General features: G+C 37.6%; 2 protein-coding genes across 3 annotated transcripts in view; both read left to right on the top strand.

The window, feature by feature from the left end:
* The window catches only part of glipr2 (GLI pathogenesis-related 2), a 7,004-nt gene extending 1,205 nt beyond the window's left edge, over window positions 1-5,799 (top strand). The window contains exons 2-13 of one of the 2 annotated variants that reach the window (XM_016289570.1): window positions 1,216-1,242; window positions 1,521-1,730; window positions 2,047-2,124; window positions 2,210-2,392; window positions 2,477-2,599; window positions 2,924-3,136; window positions 3,311-3,388; window positions 3,467-3,649; window positions 4,077-4,199; window positions 4,903-5,121; window positions 5,215-5,292; window positions 5,513-5,799. In XM_016289570.1, the coding sequence (XP_016145056.1) occupies window positions 1,236-1,242; window positions 1,521-1,730; window positions 2,047-2,124; window positions 2,210-2,392; window positions 2,477-2,599; window positions 2,924-3,136; window positions 3,311-3,388; window positions 3,467-3,649; window positions 4,077-4,199; window positions 4,903-5,121; window positions 5,215-5,292; window positions 5,513-5,673 (1,656 nt within the window). In that variant the 5' untranslated portion in view covers window positions 1,216-1,235 and the 3' untranslated portion in view covers window positions 5,674-5,799. The remainder of the gene's footprint in view (window positions 1-1,215; window positions 1,243-1,520; window positions 1,731-2,046; window positions 2,125-2,209; window positions 2,393-2,476; window positions 2,600-2,923; window positions 3,137-3,310; window positions 3,389-3,466; window positions 3,650-4,076; window positions 4,200-4,902; window positions 5,122-5,214; window positions 5,293-5,512) is intronic. The other variant, XM_016289575.1, reaches the window with a different exon arrangement.
* A 3,341-nt stretch (window positions 5,800-9,140) lies between these two features.
* LOC107597040 (tubulin beta-4B chain) lies at window positions 9,141-11,257 on the top strand. The gene is made up of 4 exons (XM_016287946.1): window positions 9,141-9,342; window positions 9,664-9,772; window positions 9,861-9,971; window positions 10,060-11,257. The coding sequence occupies exons 1-4, from the start codon at window positions 9,286-9,288 to the stop codon at window positions 11,118-11,120; spliced, it is 1,338 nt and encodes a 445-aa protein (XP_016143432.1). The 5' UTR covers window positions 9,141-9,285; the 3' UTR covers window positions 11,121-11,257.
* The last annotated feature ends 7,438 nt before the right edge of the window (window positions 11,258-18,695 follow it).

Below are 18,695 nucleotides of genomic sequence, written 5' to 3' on the forward strand. Positions count from 1 at the left end.
CTTGCATGTAATTATGCATAATTTATTGTTATTATACTTTATTGTTATTATATAATAGTATATATTACATGCAACAAGGACACCGTAAATAAAGTGTTACTAATATATATATATATATATATATATATATATATATATATATATATGTTACAGAAATGAAAAATTCATCAGGGAAAATTGATGACCTTGTGATTGCTCCACTGTGAGAACATGATGTTTCTCGGTTTTTAAAACATTAAATTTTATGAAATATCAGTGTCTAACTCACTACAGTGGTTTGCAAAGTGAACAAAGTAGACTTCTATTTACTCCATTTAATGAAACACATTTTAAAACATTTAACTGTGCCAGCACGTTTTGTTCAATATTCTAGAAGACCAACATGCTACCATTTCAATCTGTCTGTTGCTCTCCTTCTCCTTCCCACAGGCACAATGGGAGTGGTTCAGATATTCTGTTGTGACGTTAAAGGGGTCCTATTATGCTCTTTTACAAAGTCTTGATTTTGTTTTGGGGTGTACTAGAACAGGCTCTCATACTAGGTTTTTCGAAAAACACATTATTTTTCACATATTTTACATTATTACAACACCTCTCTCCTCAGTCTGGCATGAACGGCTCGAATAGTTCCTGTATCAAATTAAGGCCCGCCTTCTGAAACACGAAATGTGCTGTGATTGGTTAGCTGGGCCAGTGTGTGTTGTGATTGGCAGCACTCGGCGCCTGGTCGGGAAATGTCACGCCCCTTACCATAGCCGCCTGCGAGTTTCAGTGTAAATATTGCGTCAAAATCAAATAAATTTGAGCTCGATTTAAACCCGGATGACTGTAACTACTCTAAGTTCGTCTGCCTTGAGAAAGCTAGCGTGTCTCCGACATAGTGATAACACTCGTTGCCTTCTCTAGTGCAGCTCAACCAGGTCTCGTCCCATTCGTTGATATTTGTGATATCACAAATCCCGGAAAATATGTGTTGTAGTCCAAACGAGTCGTTCGTTGTAGTTTTTGAAAAGTGATTTCTGTTCAATTTAAATATCTCCTTTTGAAGTGGACTTTGAGCTTTGTAACTTTGCAGATCTTTTTTATGCTCAAACAGCAACATTACAGACTAACTAAAGTTGAAAAAGTGAAAAAGCATAATGGGACCCCTTTAAATTCTTTGAAAATGATCACTGTGGTTTATGTAACGGTTATGTTATTGTGTTTGTTTTGCAGTCTATCACAAAGCTTTATGCATGGCGGGTGAGTCTAGACAACTTTTTTACTCTTGGTGTTCCTCATTTTTATGCATGTATGGTTTATTTATTTATTGTTTGTTTGCTTGCTTAATTGTTTTATTATTAATATTTTATAGCATTCATCCAGTTTTAATTTAAGTTTAGTTTAAACATTTATCTAAACTCATCCAAAGCTTATACTGAATATTACCTAAGAGTAGTTTAAATAAACCTTTATACAATATATAGTTTGATTTTCTTTTATTTCAGTTCATCATTAAACTCTGTGCTCTTCTGTACCAGGCAACAACTTTGATGCTGAGTTCCTACAGACTCACAATGCATATCGCAAACAGCATGGAGCGCCGCCCCTCACCATAAACAAAAACCTGTGCCGCACCGCACAGGCATGGGCGGAGCATCTGCTGTCAATCAAGTCCCTCAAACACAGCAACAAGGACTACGGGGAAAATCTGTATTATGCTTGGAGTTCAGCTACCAAAAAACTCACAGGTTAGCTTTCTGCTCGAAAAAACAGTCAATAAAGTCCAATTCTTCTAAGAGGCAAATCAAGGACAGATGCTATCAGTCATTTGATCTGATCAGTCATTTCCAGTTAAACCACTCTGATCAAAGTTGAATGCATTAGAATAAGAAGCCATTATGCAGGTGTCGGAATTTTTTTAGCTTAATAACAAGACATAACACTGGAGATATATAAAACATTTGTGTTTTGTTTTAATAAGCGTCATTTGTATTGCACACTGTGAAGTGAACAAATCCATTGTTTTAGAAACAATTACATACCTTTTGTCTCCACTCTCTTCAGGACATGAAGCAGTGGAAAGCTGGTACTGTGAAATTAAAGATTACAACTTCAGCAGGCCAGGATTTAGCTCCAAAACAGGTGAATCCACCTTTAAACATTCTGGTGTGGCTAAGAGTTTGCACTAGTCTCTTTTACAACACTACAACACTAGTGGTTTCTCCAGGTCACTTCACACAGGTGGTGTGGAAGGACACTAAGGAGGTGGGCATTGGACTGGCCACTGATGGGAACACAACATTTGTGGTGGGTCAGTACCTTCCAGCAGGAAACATCACAAATGCGGGTTATTTTGAAGAAAATGTCTTAACGGCAGGTGCCAAAGTAGATTCAAAGTCCACTGGCACAAGTGAGTAAACTTTCAAACTAAAAGCTATTTCATAGTATTTTCATTACAGTATAGTAAATATTTGATATATCTGGCAACATTCAGCTGACAAAGTGGGGCAAGTGCATGGTGGCACTCATTCAAACAAAGTGCCTTCAGCTCCTCGCAGTACTGAAATAGCACCACCAGGGGCTCGAGGAGAGCACCAAGTGCAAAGTGGCTTAAAGGGTAAGTTGGGTAAGGTTATTTGTTTCATGTAAATGATTTCAGCACTTTTTTCTGGTGGAATCATCTTCTTTACACAAATACAAGCATGGACTGTGGTTAAAACTGACCTTTCATCATATTTATCTAGGCTTAACGTAAATGAAATATGATAGTCCATTCTTTGTACTGATGCTTTATGGCTTCTGAAATGAAGCATGTGCACCACAATACATTTAAAAAAAACACATGAGACAGGATATTAGAATGAAAAATTGTCTTTATTGTTTCAGTCAGCATGGGATGTGCTTTGTGCACATCAAATAACTCTTTTATGTTTGTCTGTAGCAGACAGCAACTTTGATGCTGAGTTCCAGCAGACTCACAATGCATATCGCAAACAGCATGGAGCGCCGCCCCTCACCATAAACAAAAACCTGTGCCGCTCTGCACAGGAGTGGGCCGAACACCTGCTGTCAATCAGGACCCTCATGCATAGTAATGGAGAGTATGGAGAGAATGTGTATTATGCTTGGAGCTCAGCTAACAATAAACTCACAGGTCAGAATTTAGTAGCCACTGTATCTGTAACATTTGCTAATGTTTCACTTGCTCACTTTTCAGTCAGCCGTCTTAGATATAACCGGAGCTTGGGTTATGATCTAGTTAATTGCCATTGGTGTTTTATGATCTTATTTGCATGTTTTCAACATTTTATGTTTGTAATTTATACAGGACGTGAGGCAGTGGAAAGTTGGTATAGTGAAATTAAAGACTACAACTTCAGCAGGCCTGGATTCACCTCCAAAACAGGTCAATCCACCTGTAAGCACTCTGTGGTGGTTAGACATTTGCTCTAGTCTCTGTTCTGACATCTGTTGGTTTCTCCAGGTCACTTCACACAGGTGGTGTGGAAGGACACGAACGAGGTGGGGGTTGGACTGGCCACTGATGGGAACACAACTTTTGTAGTGGGTCAGTACCTCCCAGCAGGAAACATCAGCAATGCCGGATATTTTGAAAGAAACGTCCTACCAGCAGGCTCCAAAGCAGACTTCAAACCCACCCCGTCTGGTGAGTTTGGTATGACTGTATGTGCATGGATGTAATACTGAATAAAATGTAGACTGAAAGTGTGACTACCGTATATACATTTTGTTATATTCATATTCATACACACATTTCATATTGTATACTCATATATATATACAGTGGGTACGGAAAGTATTCAGACCTCCTTAAATTTTTCACTCTTTGTTATATTCCAGCCATTTGCTAAAATCATTTAAGTTAATTTTTTTCCTCATTAATGTACACACAGCACCCCATATTGACAGAAACACACAGAATTGTTGACATTTTTGCAGATTTATTAAAAAAGAAAAACTGAAATATCACATGGTCCTAAGTATTCAGACCCTTTGCTCAGTATTTAGTAGAAGCACCCTTTTGATCTTATTGTACAATATTCACAGTTTTAAACATCTTTTTTGGTGTTCAGCTGATAGAGTTGGACAAGCACTTGCTGCTCTCAGCATCAAGTCAAACCAATTGCCTTCATCGCCTCACAGTTCTGGACCTGCTCCACGTAAGAGTCAGTGTCCACAGAGCAGCAGTTCAGAAGGTAAGCACTCAAACAGAGACTATGGAAGCTTTTTTCGACCATATTAGAAAAAAGCATGCTTTGATAAATCAGAATTATGAAGTAAAAAGTCATAAGTATGAAGTCAAAATGATGACAAAAAGTGGGAATAAAATTATGAGATAAGAAGTCATGAGATTTTTTGTTTAGCCATATTTAGACTTTTTAAACCTCATAAATTATTTTATTATTTTTTATTATAGCTTTAACTCTTTTTTACGAAAGCATGACTTTGTATGTGGCAGAAATTGGTTTCCGAAGAAACAGAATTGCTTTTTTCATAGAGGTTGAGCAAACTATTTGAACCACATTCTGATGATCACAGCACACTCCTTTTTAATATAACATTGTTCATTTTTTGTGGTTTTGCATCCATTTGACATCAACCGAATAAATGCAGAATAAGTGCTTTCTGTAAAAAAAGAAGACATTTTAATTGGTCTTTGCCAATATGTCCTTATTCAAAAACTGTTCATTTTAATTAGTAGCTATAGTAGTTAGTTACCAGTAATTGGTAATTATTTTGAGAAGTTGAGATCCCACAAAGACTGCTTTCCATACATTTGATGTATGGGCAGTATGTGCACAGAATTATTTGAAATAATGTAAAAAGTGAAGTAAGAAAGTCCCAAGCCTTTTTTTCCATTCACAATGATTCACAGTTCTTTCTTTTCCTGTGATGAAGGTGAGAACTTGTCCCAGTTTCGTCAGTCTCTCCTTGAAGCTCAAAATGATTACAGACGGCAACATGGAGCACAGCCTCTGTCACTGTGCTCCGTCCTCAGTAAAGAGGCTCTGGATTGGGCAGCACATCTGATTAGCATTAATGCCCTAAAGAACAGCAGCAAAGGTTATGGAGAGACTATGTCATACAAGTGGACATCCACCATGGTGCCTCCAACAGGTAAATTGATTATTCCCCCAAATGAGCCTATTTAATTGTAGCATATTAAAATTACAATGTTCATAGAGCAACTGATACTTTTTTTAACTCTAGGAAAAGAGGTTGCTGAATCATGGTACAAGGAAAATGTAAAGTACAACTTTGCAAACCCTGGCTTTCAGAATGGAACTGGTAGGCTTTTTTGCACTCATATCAGTTTATCAGCTGAGCTTAGAGCTTAAAACAGTTCAATCTATCAAATAAAAGGGCAAATATTGAGCACATATTTAAGAAACGGTCATGTTAATTTACCTTTCAAAGGCAATACAATCAAACAATCAAATTATAGTTAAAGTTATATCACATTACAATCCATAATGTGGTTCAGATAACCAGTTTTATATGTGCATAGGTAACTTCACCCAGATGATCTGGAGATCTACAGAGCAGGTTGGGGTCGGCCTAGCATCAGATGGAAAGGGCAAATTTATCACTGTGGCCTTTTACAAACCTCCTGGCAACATTACCAACCCTGGCTACTTCGAGGATAATGTCAAACCTGCTGGGAGGTGATCTGCTGAATAAGAAACATTAAGTAGGTCTTATGCATTTTACTAATGCAATTTTTTTTTAAATGATCCAAGATGTTATTCATATGTTAACAGGACGTTAATCGTCTGAATATATTGCATATACAAAAACTCATAACTGCCCCTTTGACAGTATGCTTGTTTTATTTTTCATGCTTTTTTATTGCTTTGTTCTGATTCTCATTCTTTGCTGAGGTGGTATTCCTTTCTTTACTGTGACTTATAATGTACAGAAAGAGCCTTAAAGAGACTAATGTATAGAAAGATGATAAATTCTAATAAAATTTCAAATAATACAGTGCATAGTTTCGCCTTACTTACACACACACATACACACACACAGGTTTGTTTTTGTGAATTGTGGGGACATTCCATAGGCATAATGGTTTTTATACTGTACAAATACAAACTGTATTTTCTACACCAACCCTACATCTAAACCTACCCCTTACAGGAAACTTTCTGCATTTAACTTTCTCAAAAAACTCACTCTGTATGATTTATAAGCGTTTTGAAAAATGGGGACATGGGGTAATGTCCTCATAAGTCACCTTCTCCTTGTAATACCTATGTCATACTCATGTCATTATACAAATTTGTGTCCTCATATGTCACAAAAACATGCGCGCACGCACACACACACACACACACACACACACACACACACGCGCGCGCGCGCGCATACAGTATACATAGCCTCTCAAGTTCAGACTTTCCCCATCCCTGGGGGAGTACCTCATTCACACATCAGTGTCCTAGTTTCGATGAGTGCTGCTGAATATTGAGCAGAGGACATGCATTAATACAAAAAAAAAAACATTAACACTTAATATCTTGAAAATACACTAAAAGCTTGGGGTTGGTAAGAATTGTTAATGTTTTTGAATATCTTCTGTGCTCACTAAGTCTTCATTTATTTGATCAAAAACATAGTACAGTAATATTGTGAACTATTATTACAATTTAAAACAATGGTTTTCTGTTTTAGTATATTTTAATATTTAATTCATTCCTGAGATGGCAACGCTGTTTTTTCAGCCATTACTCCAGTCTTCAGTATCACCTGATCCTTCAGAAATCATTCTAGCTGCTCAATAAATTTTTCCTTATTATTATCAGAGTTGAATATTGAAAGAAAACCATTTTCTGGATTCTTGGATGAATAGAGCTCAAAAGAACAGCATTCATTTGAAACCGAAATCTTTTGCCGTCAAAATGTCTTCACTGTCCCTTTTGATCAATTTAATTTAATGCATGCTTGCAGAAGAAAAAAGCATTAATTTAATTAAAAAAAAGAAAATATTACTGACCCCAAACTTTGGAACAGTTGGTTTGAGGGTATCAGGTTTAATAGTTGATAGCGTTGCTCTTTTGCACTTACATAGTCACGTAGTCTTGACAACTAAAACAGTATTTAATCTGTGTTATGTATGAAGGTTTAAACTATCCTCTTACATGTCATAACATTTTGGATCCCTTGGTCTAAAACATGCTTTTGGCCTTTTTTGTGGTCTGACAAAATGCTGATAAGTAGACTTGATTATTACAAAGTATGTTGAATGTTGTACATCAACTACCAGCAACAACCGGCATAATGCAACAATACATCCTGCTGTGGAAATTCATTCTGCCTTCGTCATTAATCCTATTTTGTTTTGTGCATGCTCGGCCTACGTGTGCTTCTGTCATAGCATGCATGAACTTGAATCCCCTCTAAGGATGTATGACACCTGTGATACTCATAAATAATGAATCGATGCCACGCATCCCACTTGTGCTCAGTGCTACAATTTTTGGCCTTCCCAAATACTTTGCTCTATTAGAAATAATTAACTATTTAAGTACTTTTTGAGTAATTATGTTTTTTAGCATTTGTGTGTATATTTCTGAATATGTGTGTGTTTCTGTCTGTGTCGGTCTATATTGACAAGTTTGTGTCAAATTAAATAAAGGTGCTGAAACAGGGTTAAAGACATTCATTTCAAAGCAACAGGGTACTATAACTATTTTCACATTCAGTTGTTATTTTCATCAACAGCTATAGATCATTATCAGAATGGGTCAACTAGTTTACTCTTATTCAGAAAATACAAAAACCTATTCCAGCACTTACACATTTTTTGTGAGCTCTCTTTGAAAAGCACAAACATCTTAAACAATGTTGAGATGTGGGCTACAGTGTTGCTTGCACTAGGCCTACAGGGGGGGAAAAAAAAGACCTGAAAAGGTGAGCGTCAAGAAGATGACTTATTTTCAGAAGGCAACACACTATCATGGCATATTTGTTACTATTTTACATTTTTGCAAATCTGTGGGTAATTTAGGGTTTCTGTGACCTAAGCTTTAGAGGTGAACATTCAGGCTTATGTTTTTTATCCCCCTAAAAATCGTTCATTTCCATTCAAATTCCATTGTTTGAAATCATACAAAATCACCACTTCGTAAAAAAGTTGCTTTCTAATGAAATCAGGAGACATGAGGCGAACATGAATTGGAAATAAAGAGGTATTTGGAGTCCTGCATGATTCTCAACTGTTTACTGCATGACTCAGAATTTACACTGGATATCACACAAAATGACAAAAAAGTCCATGAAATCAAGCATACAAATAGTTATTATTTCCATGAACAAGCTCAACAATATGCACTACTATAACAGTCTGAAAAGGAAAATGGACCCTTTTGGTTTCTAAATGTCAGCCACGGATGTTTAATAAGTAGTTTGATTTTTCACATTTGAGTTTTTCAAGTGCATGTCTTTACAAGCAACTCCCCCAGCCATGACATATCACTGATGCTCTACATGTAAAATTTCAAATACCAGCAAATGCAGCTTCCTTCGATTAATTACCTTTTTATCATTGCCATTTGAGCTGGCATGCCTGAACTTAAAAATAAGCAAATGTCAAATTGATTACAGTTTTTAATATTATTTTTAATGATTAATAATATTGTTGTTCAGAACAGCAATGCAAACATACCCGGAATAAATGGTAAAAAAAAAAAAGAATATCTGCCTCGTAGCCTAATTATGCATGTAATCAATGTTCAAATGCTTTCTCTTTATGGTAATGTATTTGAAAATTAAATACTGTCAAGTGCTAGAAACTCCTGGACAAAATTTAAGCAAACGCATTCAATGTAATGTACCAACACAATTATACTCAACAAGTCCAAACATGCCATGCACTGTTTGCTGAAGGTGGTGCTTGGTAACATGATTCTCAATGAGAAAATAGTGAGGTCTATTCAACAATAAAAGCTGTTCTATATGCGTATCTGGTTACCAATACAAAACGGTTTCTGGGCAATCTCTCGGCGCTGTAACCATTGACAACAGATTAAAACATCTCTAATCCGATCTAAAGCAAAGGCGCCATGAGAGCGCGTGCACCTCAACCAATCAAAAGCGGATAAAGAATGATTGACGTCTCGTACATCCACCTGTGTTTGAATGCGAAGGCTGGCATTATTTAAAACTGGAAACCGTTGCTGTGCTGCTTTGCAGTTTAGTTGACGCGCGGTGGAAGAGAGTTCAGTAACATTACATTTGTTTTTGAACAAAAAGTGCTTTTTTTCCCCGTAACAATTCAACATGAGGGAAATTGTTCATCTGCAAGCTGGTCAATGTGGAAACCAAATCGGTGCCAAAGTGAGTGATAAGGGTATTGATTACGATATCAGCCCAAAAAAAGCCTGGTCTCGAGGGGCATAGTTTGTATGTTTTGTAGTTATTATTTTTAAATAACCAATTTCAGTTGGCTAGTTTTATTTACATGTGCTTTTTCTTGAGGAAAATTACATATTAGTAAGTGTAACTAGCGATCTGACTCGTTATAGATGGTTTTATTCCTCTGTAAACTTGTGTGTACTTTAACTTAGCGAGTTGCCATGACAACAGTGCAAAAGGACTTTATTTAAACAAAATAACAAAGTGATAATTTTACGTCAATATTGACTCCTTTTCCTTCAGTTTTGGGAGGTGATTAGTGATGAGCACGGAATTGACCCGACGGGAACTTACCATGGAGACAGTGATCTGCAGTTGGAGCGGATTAATGTGTACTACAACGAAGCCACTGGTCAGTTTGCATTTGCAGTATAATAAAACACAAATACCTTGCAAATAAGGTATTTTTTAAGTTTGGAAATGTCTGTTTTCTGTAACAGGTGGAAAGTATGTGCCCCGTGCTGTTCTTGTGGACCTGGAGCCTGGAACCATGGATTCAGTGAGATCTGGACCATTTGGGCAGGTCTTCCGACCGGATAACTTTGTCTTTGGTAAGTCTGGTTTAATATGTCATTTAATTGAATGGTAAATTCTAGAGCAATATGAGCCTTTGTATGATCTGGACTTCTTCAAACATAGGTCAGAGTGGTGCTGGAAACAACTGGGCCAAGGGTCACTACACAGAAGGCGCTGAGCTTGTAGACTCCGTTCTCGATGTGGTCCGTAAGGAAGCGGAAAGCTGTGATTGCCTGCAAGGCTTCCAGCTCACACACTCCCTTGGAGGCGGCACTGGGTCAGGCATGGGCACGCTCCTCATCAGCAAAATCCGTGAGGAGTACCCAGACCGCATCATGAACACCTTCAGCGTAGTGCCCTCACCCAAAGTCTCAGACACTGTTGTGGAGCCTTACAACGCCACGCTGTCCGTCCATCAGCTGGTGGAGAACACAGATGAAACGTATTGCATCGACAACGAGGCGCTGTATGACATTTGCTTCCGTACGCTCAAACTCACTACTCCCACCTACGGTGATCTCAACCACCTCGTGTCTGCCACAATGAGCGGGGTCACCACCTGCCTGCGCTTCCCCGGTCAACTCAACGCTGATCTGCGCAAGCTGGCTGTCAACATGGTACCTTTCCCTCGTCTGCATTTCTTCATGCCAGGCTTCGCCCCTCTCACCAGCAGGGGGAGCCAGCAATACCGGGCTCTTACGGTGCCCGAGCTCACCCAGCAGATGTTCGATGCCAAGAACATGATGGCTGCTTGTGACCCCCGCCACGGCCGCTATCTCACCGTTGCTGCTGTTTTCCGAGGCCGCATGTCCATGAAGGAAGTGGATGAGCAGATGCTGAATGTCCAGAATAAGAACAGCAGCTATTTTGTGGAGTGGATCCCCAACAACGTCAAGACCGCTGTGTGCGACATCCCGCCTCGAGGTCTCAAAATGGCAGCCACTTTCATCGGCAACAGCACTGCCATCCAGGAGCTGTTCAAGCGCATCTCCGAGCAGTTCACTGCTATGTTCAGGCGCAAGGCCTTCTTGCATTGGTACACGGGTGAGGGAATGGATGAGATGGAGTTCACAGAGGCCGAGAGCAACATGAATGACTTGGTGTCTGAGTACCAGCAGTACCAAGATGCCACTGCCGAAGAGGAGGGAGAATTCGAAGAAGAGGGAGAGGAGGAGCTGGCGTAAAGAACAAAGTTCTTGTTCACTGTTGTTCTGTTCAGTTTCCTTGTTCTTTGTTGTCTTTTTCTGTTCTTTTACTTTCACAAGCAGCTAAAAGCTATCAATGTTAACAATTGTCTAATTAAAGCTCTAAATTTGACAGCATTCTGTTGGGTGTCTTGTCTTTGACTTTTTCCCCTTGTATTATACCATTTGTTCTTTGTATAGCAATATAAATATTTTTGTAAGATTAGTGGCTTCTTTAATTAAAAACATCCCATTTTAATACTTGCATCAGTGTGCAGATCATTCAATGACACAAGACCGCCAACTAGCATTCAAAATGAGATTTCACCCACAGATACAACACTGGTATATAGTTTTTTTTCTCAAATTTAATGAAATGGAAAATGTACCATTTTGTCTTGTGTAAAAGTCTATAAAATGTATAATAATCTGCATTGTATATTATCTATAATGCTGAAGATAGTTAAGAAATCTTTAGAGAAGCATTTTTAAGGTCCATACGCAGTGAGTAAGCCAAGAATATTAAATCACATTGTATAAACGTATTATAGCCTGTTATAATGAAATCAATATCAAATATTGAGATTATATCCATTTTTTACAACTTGTATTCAGTATATTCTTTTGGCAGATGCTTTTATCCTAAATTAATTATATTGCATTCATGATTTTTTTTTTTTTTTTTTTTTTCAGTTAATGCATTTTCTGGGAGTCAAACCCCATGACCTTTGCATTGCTAGTAGTGTCGTGCTTTGCTGGAGCTACAAAGATGAATATGAAAAGTTTCAGACTGCAAATATTAGAAATAGTTCATTAATGCAAAAATATGAATGTTTTGATTACTGCTGATATTTTAAATTTCAGTTATTACATCCAACAACATAACACTTAAATGTAAAATACCACTGCTCTTATATTGTGTCGATTTTCTGTTCTCGCCAGCAGATGGCGATAGAAAGTTACTAAAAAGGTCGCTCATGAGGCGTAACTAATTCCCAGATCAAATCCTGTGATCTTTTAAACCATAATTTATGACGAGATGTTCTGTCTTTAAACTGGAAAGGTATGTGAACCAGATTTACACAACTTATTCAATTTAGTAGGTTACACATGTTCAAGAGACAACAACGTATGAAATGCTACATACAATTTTGCATAAGAGTGTTGTCACTCTGCTGAGTCGCTTCCACACCTTTCTTAGTCTCAGATAAGATTTATTGAGCTTTGCTAAAATATAGTCTTGTCATCAAAGCAGATCTAATTATTAACTTGACGCTCTTTCAATGCAACGAGGATTACATTAATTAACGTGACACAACAATCTGGCCCAATTTCATGGAACATTGAAGGAAGGAAGCTCCTAGTTGAATTGCTTTCAGTCGACACCAGAGGAGAGGGGGAAGGAACATTAATTGAGTCAACTAGCTGTGTTGTGAGTTGAAGATCGCAGATGAGGGCTTCATTTATTGAGTTATGGTGTCTTAAAGGGGTCATATGACATTGCTAAAAAGAACATTATTTGGTGTAATGAAATGTGTTTATGCGGTTTAAAGTAAAAAAAAACACATTATTTTCCACATACTGTACATTATTGTTTCTCCTCGATTTTTACAAAGCTCATCGGTCTGAAAAGCGAGGTGTGCTCTGATTGGCCAGCTATCCAGTGCGTTGTGATTGACCGAATACCTCAAGCGTGTGACGGAAATGTTACGCCCCTTACCATACTGTGAAGCCCTGTCCGGCCGGAGCGACGAGACAAAAACATTAAAACCCATTACAAACACATTATGCAAATCTTCCCACATAGTGAGGTAGACATGTGGGGGCGTGTTAGAACGAGCTGTTTTAGGTAGGCGTGGCTGACTCTTAACTTTTATAAAGAATATCTCTTTGGATTTGAGACTTTAGTCTTTGCAACTTTACAGATCTTCTTTATGCACCAAGAGCTTGTAACACTCCAAAGAGAAAGGAAAATTTGAAATCGCATCATATGACCCCTTTAAGTTTGCAGTGTTTAGAAGCTTCCAGTGACCATTGGTCTTGCTTTTCTCTAATCAGCTTCCTGTAGATTGACAGTACATCATCATATGTCATACTTCTATCTGCAGGCTTGCTTTAATGTTGCTTTAATAATCGCTGTCAATTTATTATATTTGGGGATGGACAATATATCAGTAGGCTACCATATCAGTTATTGGCCAGTATTGGATATTTAATTTTGTATGCTCTAATGTTTTTCATATTTTACATTTAGATTACATTTGCTGTAATTTAACACTAAGTTTAACACATTAAGTTAATCTTTAAAAACACTAATGCAATGTAATGAATATACGTTTTTTATACTGTAAATTATAGTGTGATGCCTAAAATTGTATTAAATTGAATAAACAGTTTCACTATTTTATTTTTATTTATTTTTAATATCCACCATTTATCAGTACTCAGCCATAACATGATCAGTTTACAGAATTTTAACAATAGTGCATCCCAATTTTTTATTTTTTTTGCAAATGTTTGACCACATTTTGTCAACTTGTACTAAATAGTGAAATCCAGCATGTATTGCTTTACATTTATTAATAGTAAAAATAAATAATAAAAATAACATAAATGTATTATTTAATTTTAAATAATTTTATTATCGTGATTTCTGAACATGATACAATACTGTTATTTTCTTCTGAAGTATATGCACACAGAAGTACAGTACCATGGTAAAGTACCACAGCAGTTTCTTGTAAGGGCTCAGTTCTATTTTAGAGTCTTAGTAATCCATCTCTTGATAGAAAGAGGTAATAAAAGTAAAATACAATCAAATGAAATAATTCAAAAGCATAGAGCAAAAGGCAAGACTTTCATACCATGAAAAAAAATTAAGAATTGGTTCTGTAAAAGGTTTGAAACAGATTGTAGTCTGATACTGTGAGCACCAGCTCATGTAAGAGCCGCTAATGTGATCTTTTGTTGTCTCAGCTTTCACAACCTAATGCATGCATGTTATTCCTTTTAATTGGTTTTTGTGATTTTATACCTCATCCATATGGCACTGGAAAAAGCTTCTGTCTGAACAACATAAATCCTCTCTGTTTTAGCACTGCTATGTACACAATGTTGATGAAGCTCTCTAAACAGATGATGGATTGCTCTTTAACAGCCAAAGCAACTTCACTGTCACTGCCACTGAAAAGAAACGGAGGGAGAGAGAGAGATAGTATGTGCTATGAGATGCAAAGTGTGGCGGCAGCAAGAGGTGTGAAACATAAATTAGGATGGTTTTAGGCTGCACAGATGGGCCTCTGCCACTCTATATACTGCATACAAATGCTTAGAGCCTGTGGAGCACCTCTTCATACAAACAGATTGAATGGGCCACCCGTATAAGCCAGTCCACAATGGCTGTGACTGTACATGCGGACACAGACCTCTGACAGGATAGATTTAATGAATATGTGCTTTTTAATTAAGTTTTTTGCATAGTCTTTTTTTACCTTCTGAAATTTCTTCTTGTCTTTATTTGGCTTTTGACAAGAGCCTTTTAGAAACCCATCCAAAAGCTGTTAGAGCCATATGTGCTAAGTTTATCAAGTAAAATTGATCTGGCAAAGAATAAATATGAATAATGAAATCTAGGAATGACAAATAAGAAGCAGGCTGAACTGCAGACTTTTGATAAAGTTACTATACACGCTCAGAAATAAAGGTACAAAAGCTGTCACTGGGGTTAGTACCTTTTAGGTACTAATACTAATATGTGCCTTTAAGGTACCAATATTGACCCTTTAGGTACAAAGGTGAATCTTTTGAAAAGGTACCGCCCCAGTGACAGTTTTTGTACCTTTATTTCTGAGAGTGTTTATATAGTAACCCTTTATAAGTACATGAAACAAAAGGAAAGATTCAAAATGAAAACAATTATAAGTAGCCTACTTCATTATATATATGTAGCTCATTCAATGCAGGTACTGCATTCTTGGTAGTGTGTTGTTTAACTACAGTAGTCAACATTTGAAGTGGATCAAAAAAGTTAATCAAAGTTGTCCTAAAACAAGAACGCTTTTTGGTTTTAGGTTTTAGGACAACTTTGATGAAAGGTTTTGATCCACTTCAAATGTTGACTGGTATAAATTTAGTTTATACTGTACACTACTGTTCAAAAGTTTGGGGTTGGTAAGATAAGAAGTCTCTTAAGGTGTAGTCACATTTACCAGTGTTTGGTGAAACAAAATACAGTCATTTCAATAGGAATCTATGCAATCAGGAGTGACGCATGAGATCAAAAAAGCTCCCTTTATAGATTGCGCTTGTGTTGGTTGGTTTACTGTGTTGACCATCAGAATTTTTTTTTTAAAGTGACATTGACATTGCTGATTTGGTGCTCAAGTAATATTCCTTATTATTAGCAATGCAGAAAACTGCCCATAAGGCCTATAAACTGTCAAACTTCAAAGCCTTTTTAAACTTTTTAAAACTTTAAACTTTCAAGACAATCTTCAATGTTTGCTTTGAAAAACTTTGCTTTTCGACCTAAAAATCGCAGTTATATGAATTTTGGTGAATTTTGGTTCATTTTAAATCTACTTCCTTATATTCAAATCTGAAATGCAGTTCTGCATCCCGTTTGCTACCTCATTTCCAGTACAATTCAAGTTCATGAATGGAAGTAGAACTCACAAAAGTTCTAAATTAAATTCAGAGCGTCGCACAACCATGCGTCACAGGCCTCCAAATACTCCCCATCCCAAGCTGCTTTGAAAAATATCACATTGCCCTACTTGCTTTGTTCTTGACAGTTCACTTTGGCATGAGAAGATTGGCCAAGCGGCACTTCTCCCCTGTTTCCTCCCTCTCTAGTCGCTCTCCTCCTCGCCCGAGGCGCGTGTGTGTGGTTGTCAGCACGCGTGTCTATGTGCGGAGCTGATGGCTTCCATTGCGTGGGGTGCCACACACGCAAAAGGGGTCCTGTCACTCACTCAGAGCGGCCATATGTGTGCCTGCGTGAGCTCAATGCCAGCGGCAGAGGCTCCCGCCAGAAGACATTAGGGGAGCAGTGGGGCGTCATTACCCAGGCACCATGATTGATTAACCGTGAATCAGGAGCACCAGGGCCCCTTGAAAGCCCTATGCCAATGGGAGGAGGGAGCCCCCTGCAGATGTGGGGGTGTAATTGCATCAAGGCTTGGCAGGAGGAAAAGTAGGCAGGGGAGACAAACACACAGTTGAGTGCCCTCATTAGTGAGGGAATGAGATCAGTGTTTCTCCTGATGGAGCCGGTCGGGTATGTGGCAGGGATCGTTTAAATATAGCTATTAGATGGCTGAGCTGAATCTTGGGGGTCTCTGCGCGGCAAAAACATGAAATTAAATAAGCAAATAGCAACTGAAGGCTTAGGAAAAAAACATAATTATTTCATGTGTATCTACATTTTGGTTCAGATTCATGAGGTGTCGCAGTGAGCAGCAGAGCTGATCAGAAATTACTGAAGAATAAGGACATTTTCTCTCTTTTTTTCCTCCTCTAACACTCTGATCCTTAGCAGTAGGGAAGCTCGGATGAGATGATGATCCCTTAATGGCCCCCTGCCCTTCCTCTCCCTCTCTGCCTCTCTCTCTTCTCCATGTCCCGGAGCCATGCAGCGCATTTGTGTGCTGTGGAGGGGTGACTAATGAAATCCAGTGAGAGGCAGCCAGCCCTGGGAATCCGACGCTAATGTTTTGTTTGGTATTAAAATGCACAAAGGCAACTCAAACTCCCACTGACTTGGACGCGAAAACATTTGGAATGGGCTCATCAATCAAGCCCCTCCACGCTGGAACTGTCTATTCCTGGGGTGCGTCATGCGCCGTGGCGACACATCGCACACGGCGCGCACACACATTAGATGTCATTCACACATGTATGAATTCAAAGTTGAAAAAGTGACTTACAAACTGACATTAGTAGAAAAGTCTTTTGGTGCTTGGATTTTCCCTCTGGAGTTTGTGCTCTCCTGAGATGCCGGGATTAGATTCAGTTAATTTGTAAAACATCATTTTATCAGATGATAGCATGTGGTTCTCCAGTAGACAGTAAGCTATGTGAAGTGAAGTCCATATATGTATATATAGATTTTATTTCTTTGTCCTTCATGGCAAAGCATTGGTATACCGTAAGGAAGGTTTCCTAATGCAGGAGCCATGCAAATGATCAAATGAAAAATCTATGTAAAAACACATAAGAGTTAGAAATGTAGGTTCTAGCAATGATTCATTCTCATTTGACACATTGTGCTGTGAATATTACATATGTGTGTTTGTTTAGGAGGTCAAATGCAAAAATATACACTGGCAAAAATTTGTTTTAAATGACAATATCACAGCAGGCTAAATTTGGCATTTCAATTTTAATGCTTCTTGATAAGGACTTTATCACTCTACAACAGACATGAGTATAAAATATGTATTATTTATAAGTATAGTTTAATTAATTATAATTAATTATAATTATTATATTTAATATAAATTATATATTTATATTAAAGTAGTTTATTATTAATTATTATTATTGGTATCAATATAATGCATAATTATTATTCATATTTTTTTTCATGAAATGCAGTATAAATATGCAAGATGCAGCATAAAATTGTGGAATATTAGTTTTGAACTGAACTGTACATTTTAAATAATTTAACTGCATTTGGCCTATTTTACATTTATCGGTCTGGAACCATCTTATCCATCTTATTATTTGCCTGTAAAATCTTTACTTAATGCAACAGTCAATAGTGCAGAGTAGACTGATTAGGATATAAAGGAAAAATAAAATTCAGAGTGTAAATATAGCAATTAACACAGGAAAAGAAACACATTTACACTGTACATATTTGTAGACAACTACCTATGAAACTGCCAATATTGTACTATATAATTGTACAATGCATTGTATACTTTCTTGTATATAGAGTATGATACTCTAAGTTGTACACTATATATTATGTTGTGTAAAAAAGGGTTATTCTTTCCTTGCATTTTTATTGTATAGTTTTCCTATTTGGAAATGCATTAATGTTTGTGGAATTCCTCAAAGCAATCAGTCTCTCAAAGGTTAGTGAGCAAGGGCTGGCGCTTCGGTCATCTGAGATTAGGGCCCGTGATGACAGAGATTTAGGTAGACTGGAGCACACACACTGTCACACCTCTCTGTGGTGGGCTTTAATCAGAACAGTACACATCACTAATGCCATACATTGATTGATGAGTGAACGTTCTCTGGGGGGGGTTTCCTCCTGATTGAGACTCGCAATACAAAAGCGACTTTGTTTTTCGCAATCTAGTCCACTTTCTTTCACAATATGGAGTAACGGGGACATGATTACAGTGAAATTCCTGTTCACATTTTTTTGAAGCAAACTGGTAGTGGACTTCTTTGGGAGATTTGTTGGTGTGTCTTGCCTAAGACCGTATATGAATGTCTGAACAGGCCTAAGTGGAGCACGACTTTGTCTCTGCTGGATTGTAGGTTTGTAGATCACGGTTGAAGTTAGACATGCTGTAGCCTATATGAAATGCGCCTTTACATTATAAATCAGTGGAT

Source organism: Sinocyclocheilus grahami, unplaced genomic scaffold, assembly GCF_001515645.1.
Source record: "Sinocyclocheilus grahami isolate Dianchi unplaced genomic scaffold, SAMN03320097.WGS_v1.1 scaffold12.1, whole genome shotgun sequence".
Classification (NCBI taxonomy): domain Eukaryota; kingdom Metazoa; phylum Chordata; class Actinopteri; order Cypriniformes; family Cyprinidae; genus Sinocyclocheilus; species Sinocyclocheilus grahami.

Bases quoted from the DNA above. Each gene is read 5' to 3' on its own strand.
- LOC107597040 (XM_016287946.1), top strand. From the start codon at position 9,286: ATGAGGGAAATTGTTCATCTGCAAGCTGGTCAATGTGGAAACCAAATC. The intron at 9,343-9,663 runs GTGAGTGATAAG...CTTTTCCTTCAG, and splicing joins GAAACCAAATCGGTGCCAAA to TTTTGGGAGGTGATTAGTGA. The intron at 9,972-10,059 runs GTAAGTCTGGTT...CTTCAAACATAG, and splicing joins ACCGGATAACTTTGTCTTTG to GTCAGAGTGGTGCTGGAAAC.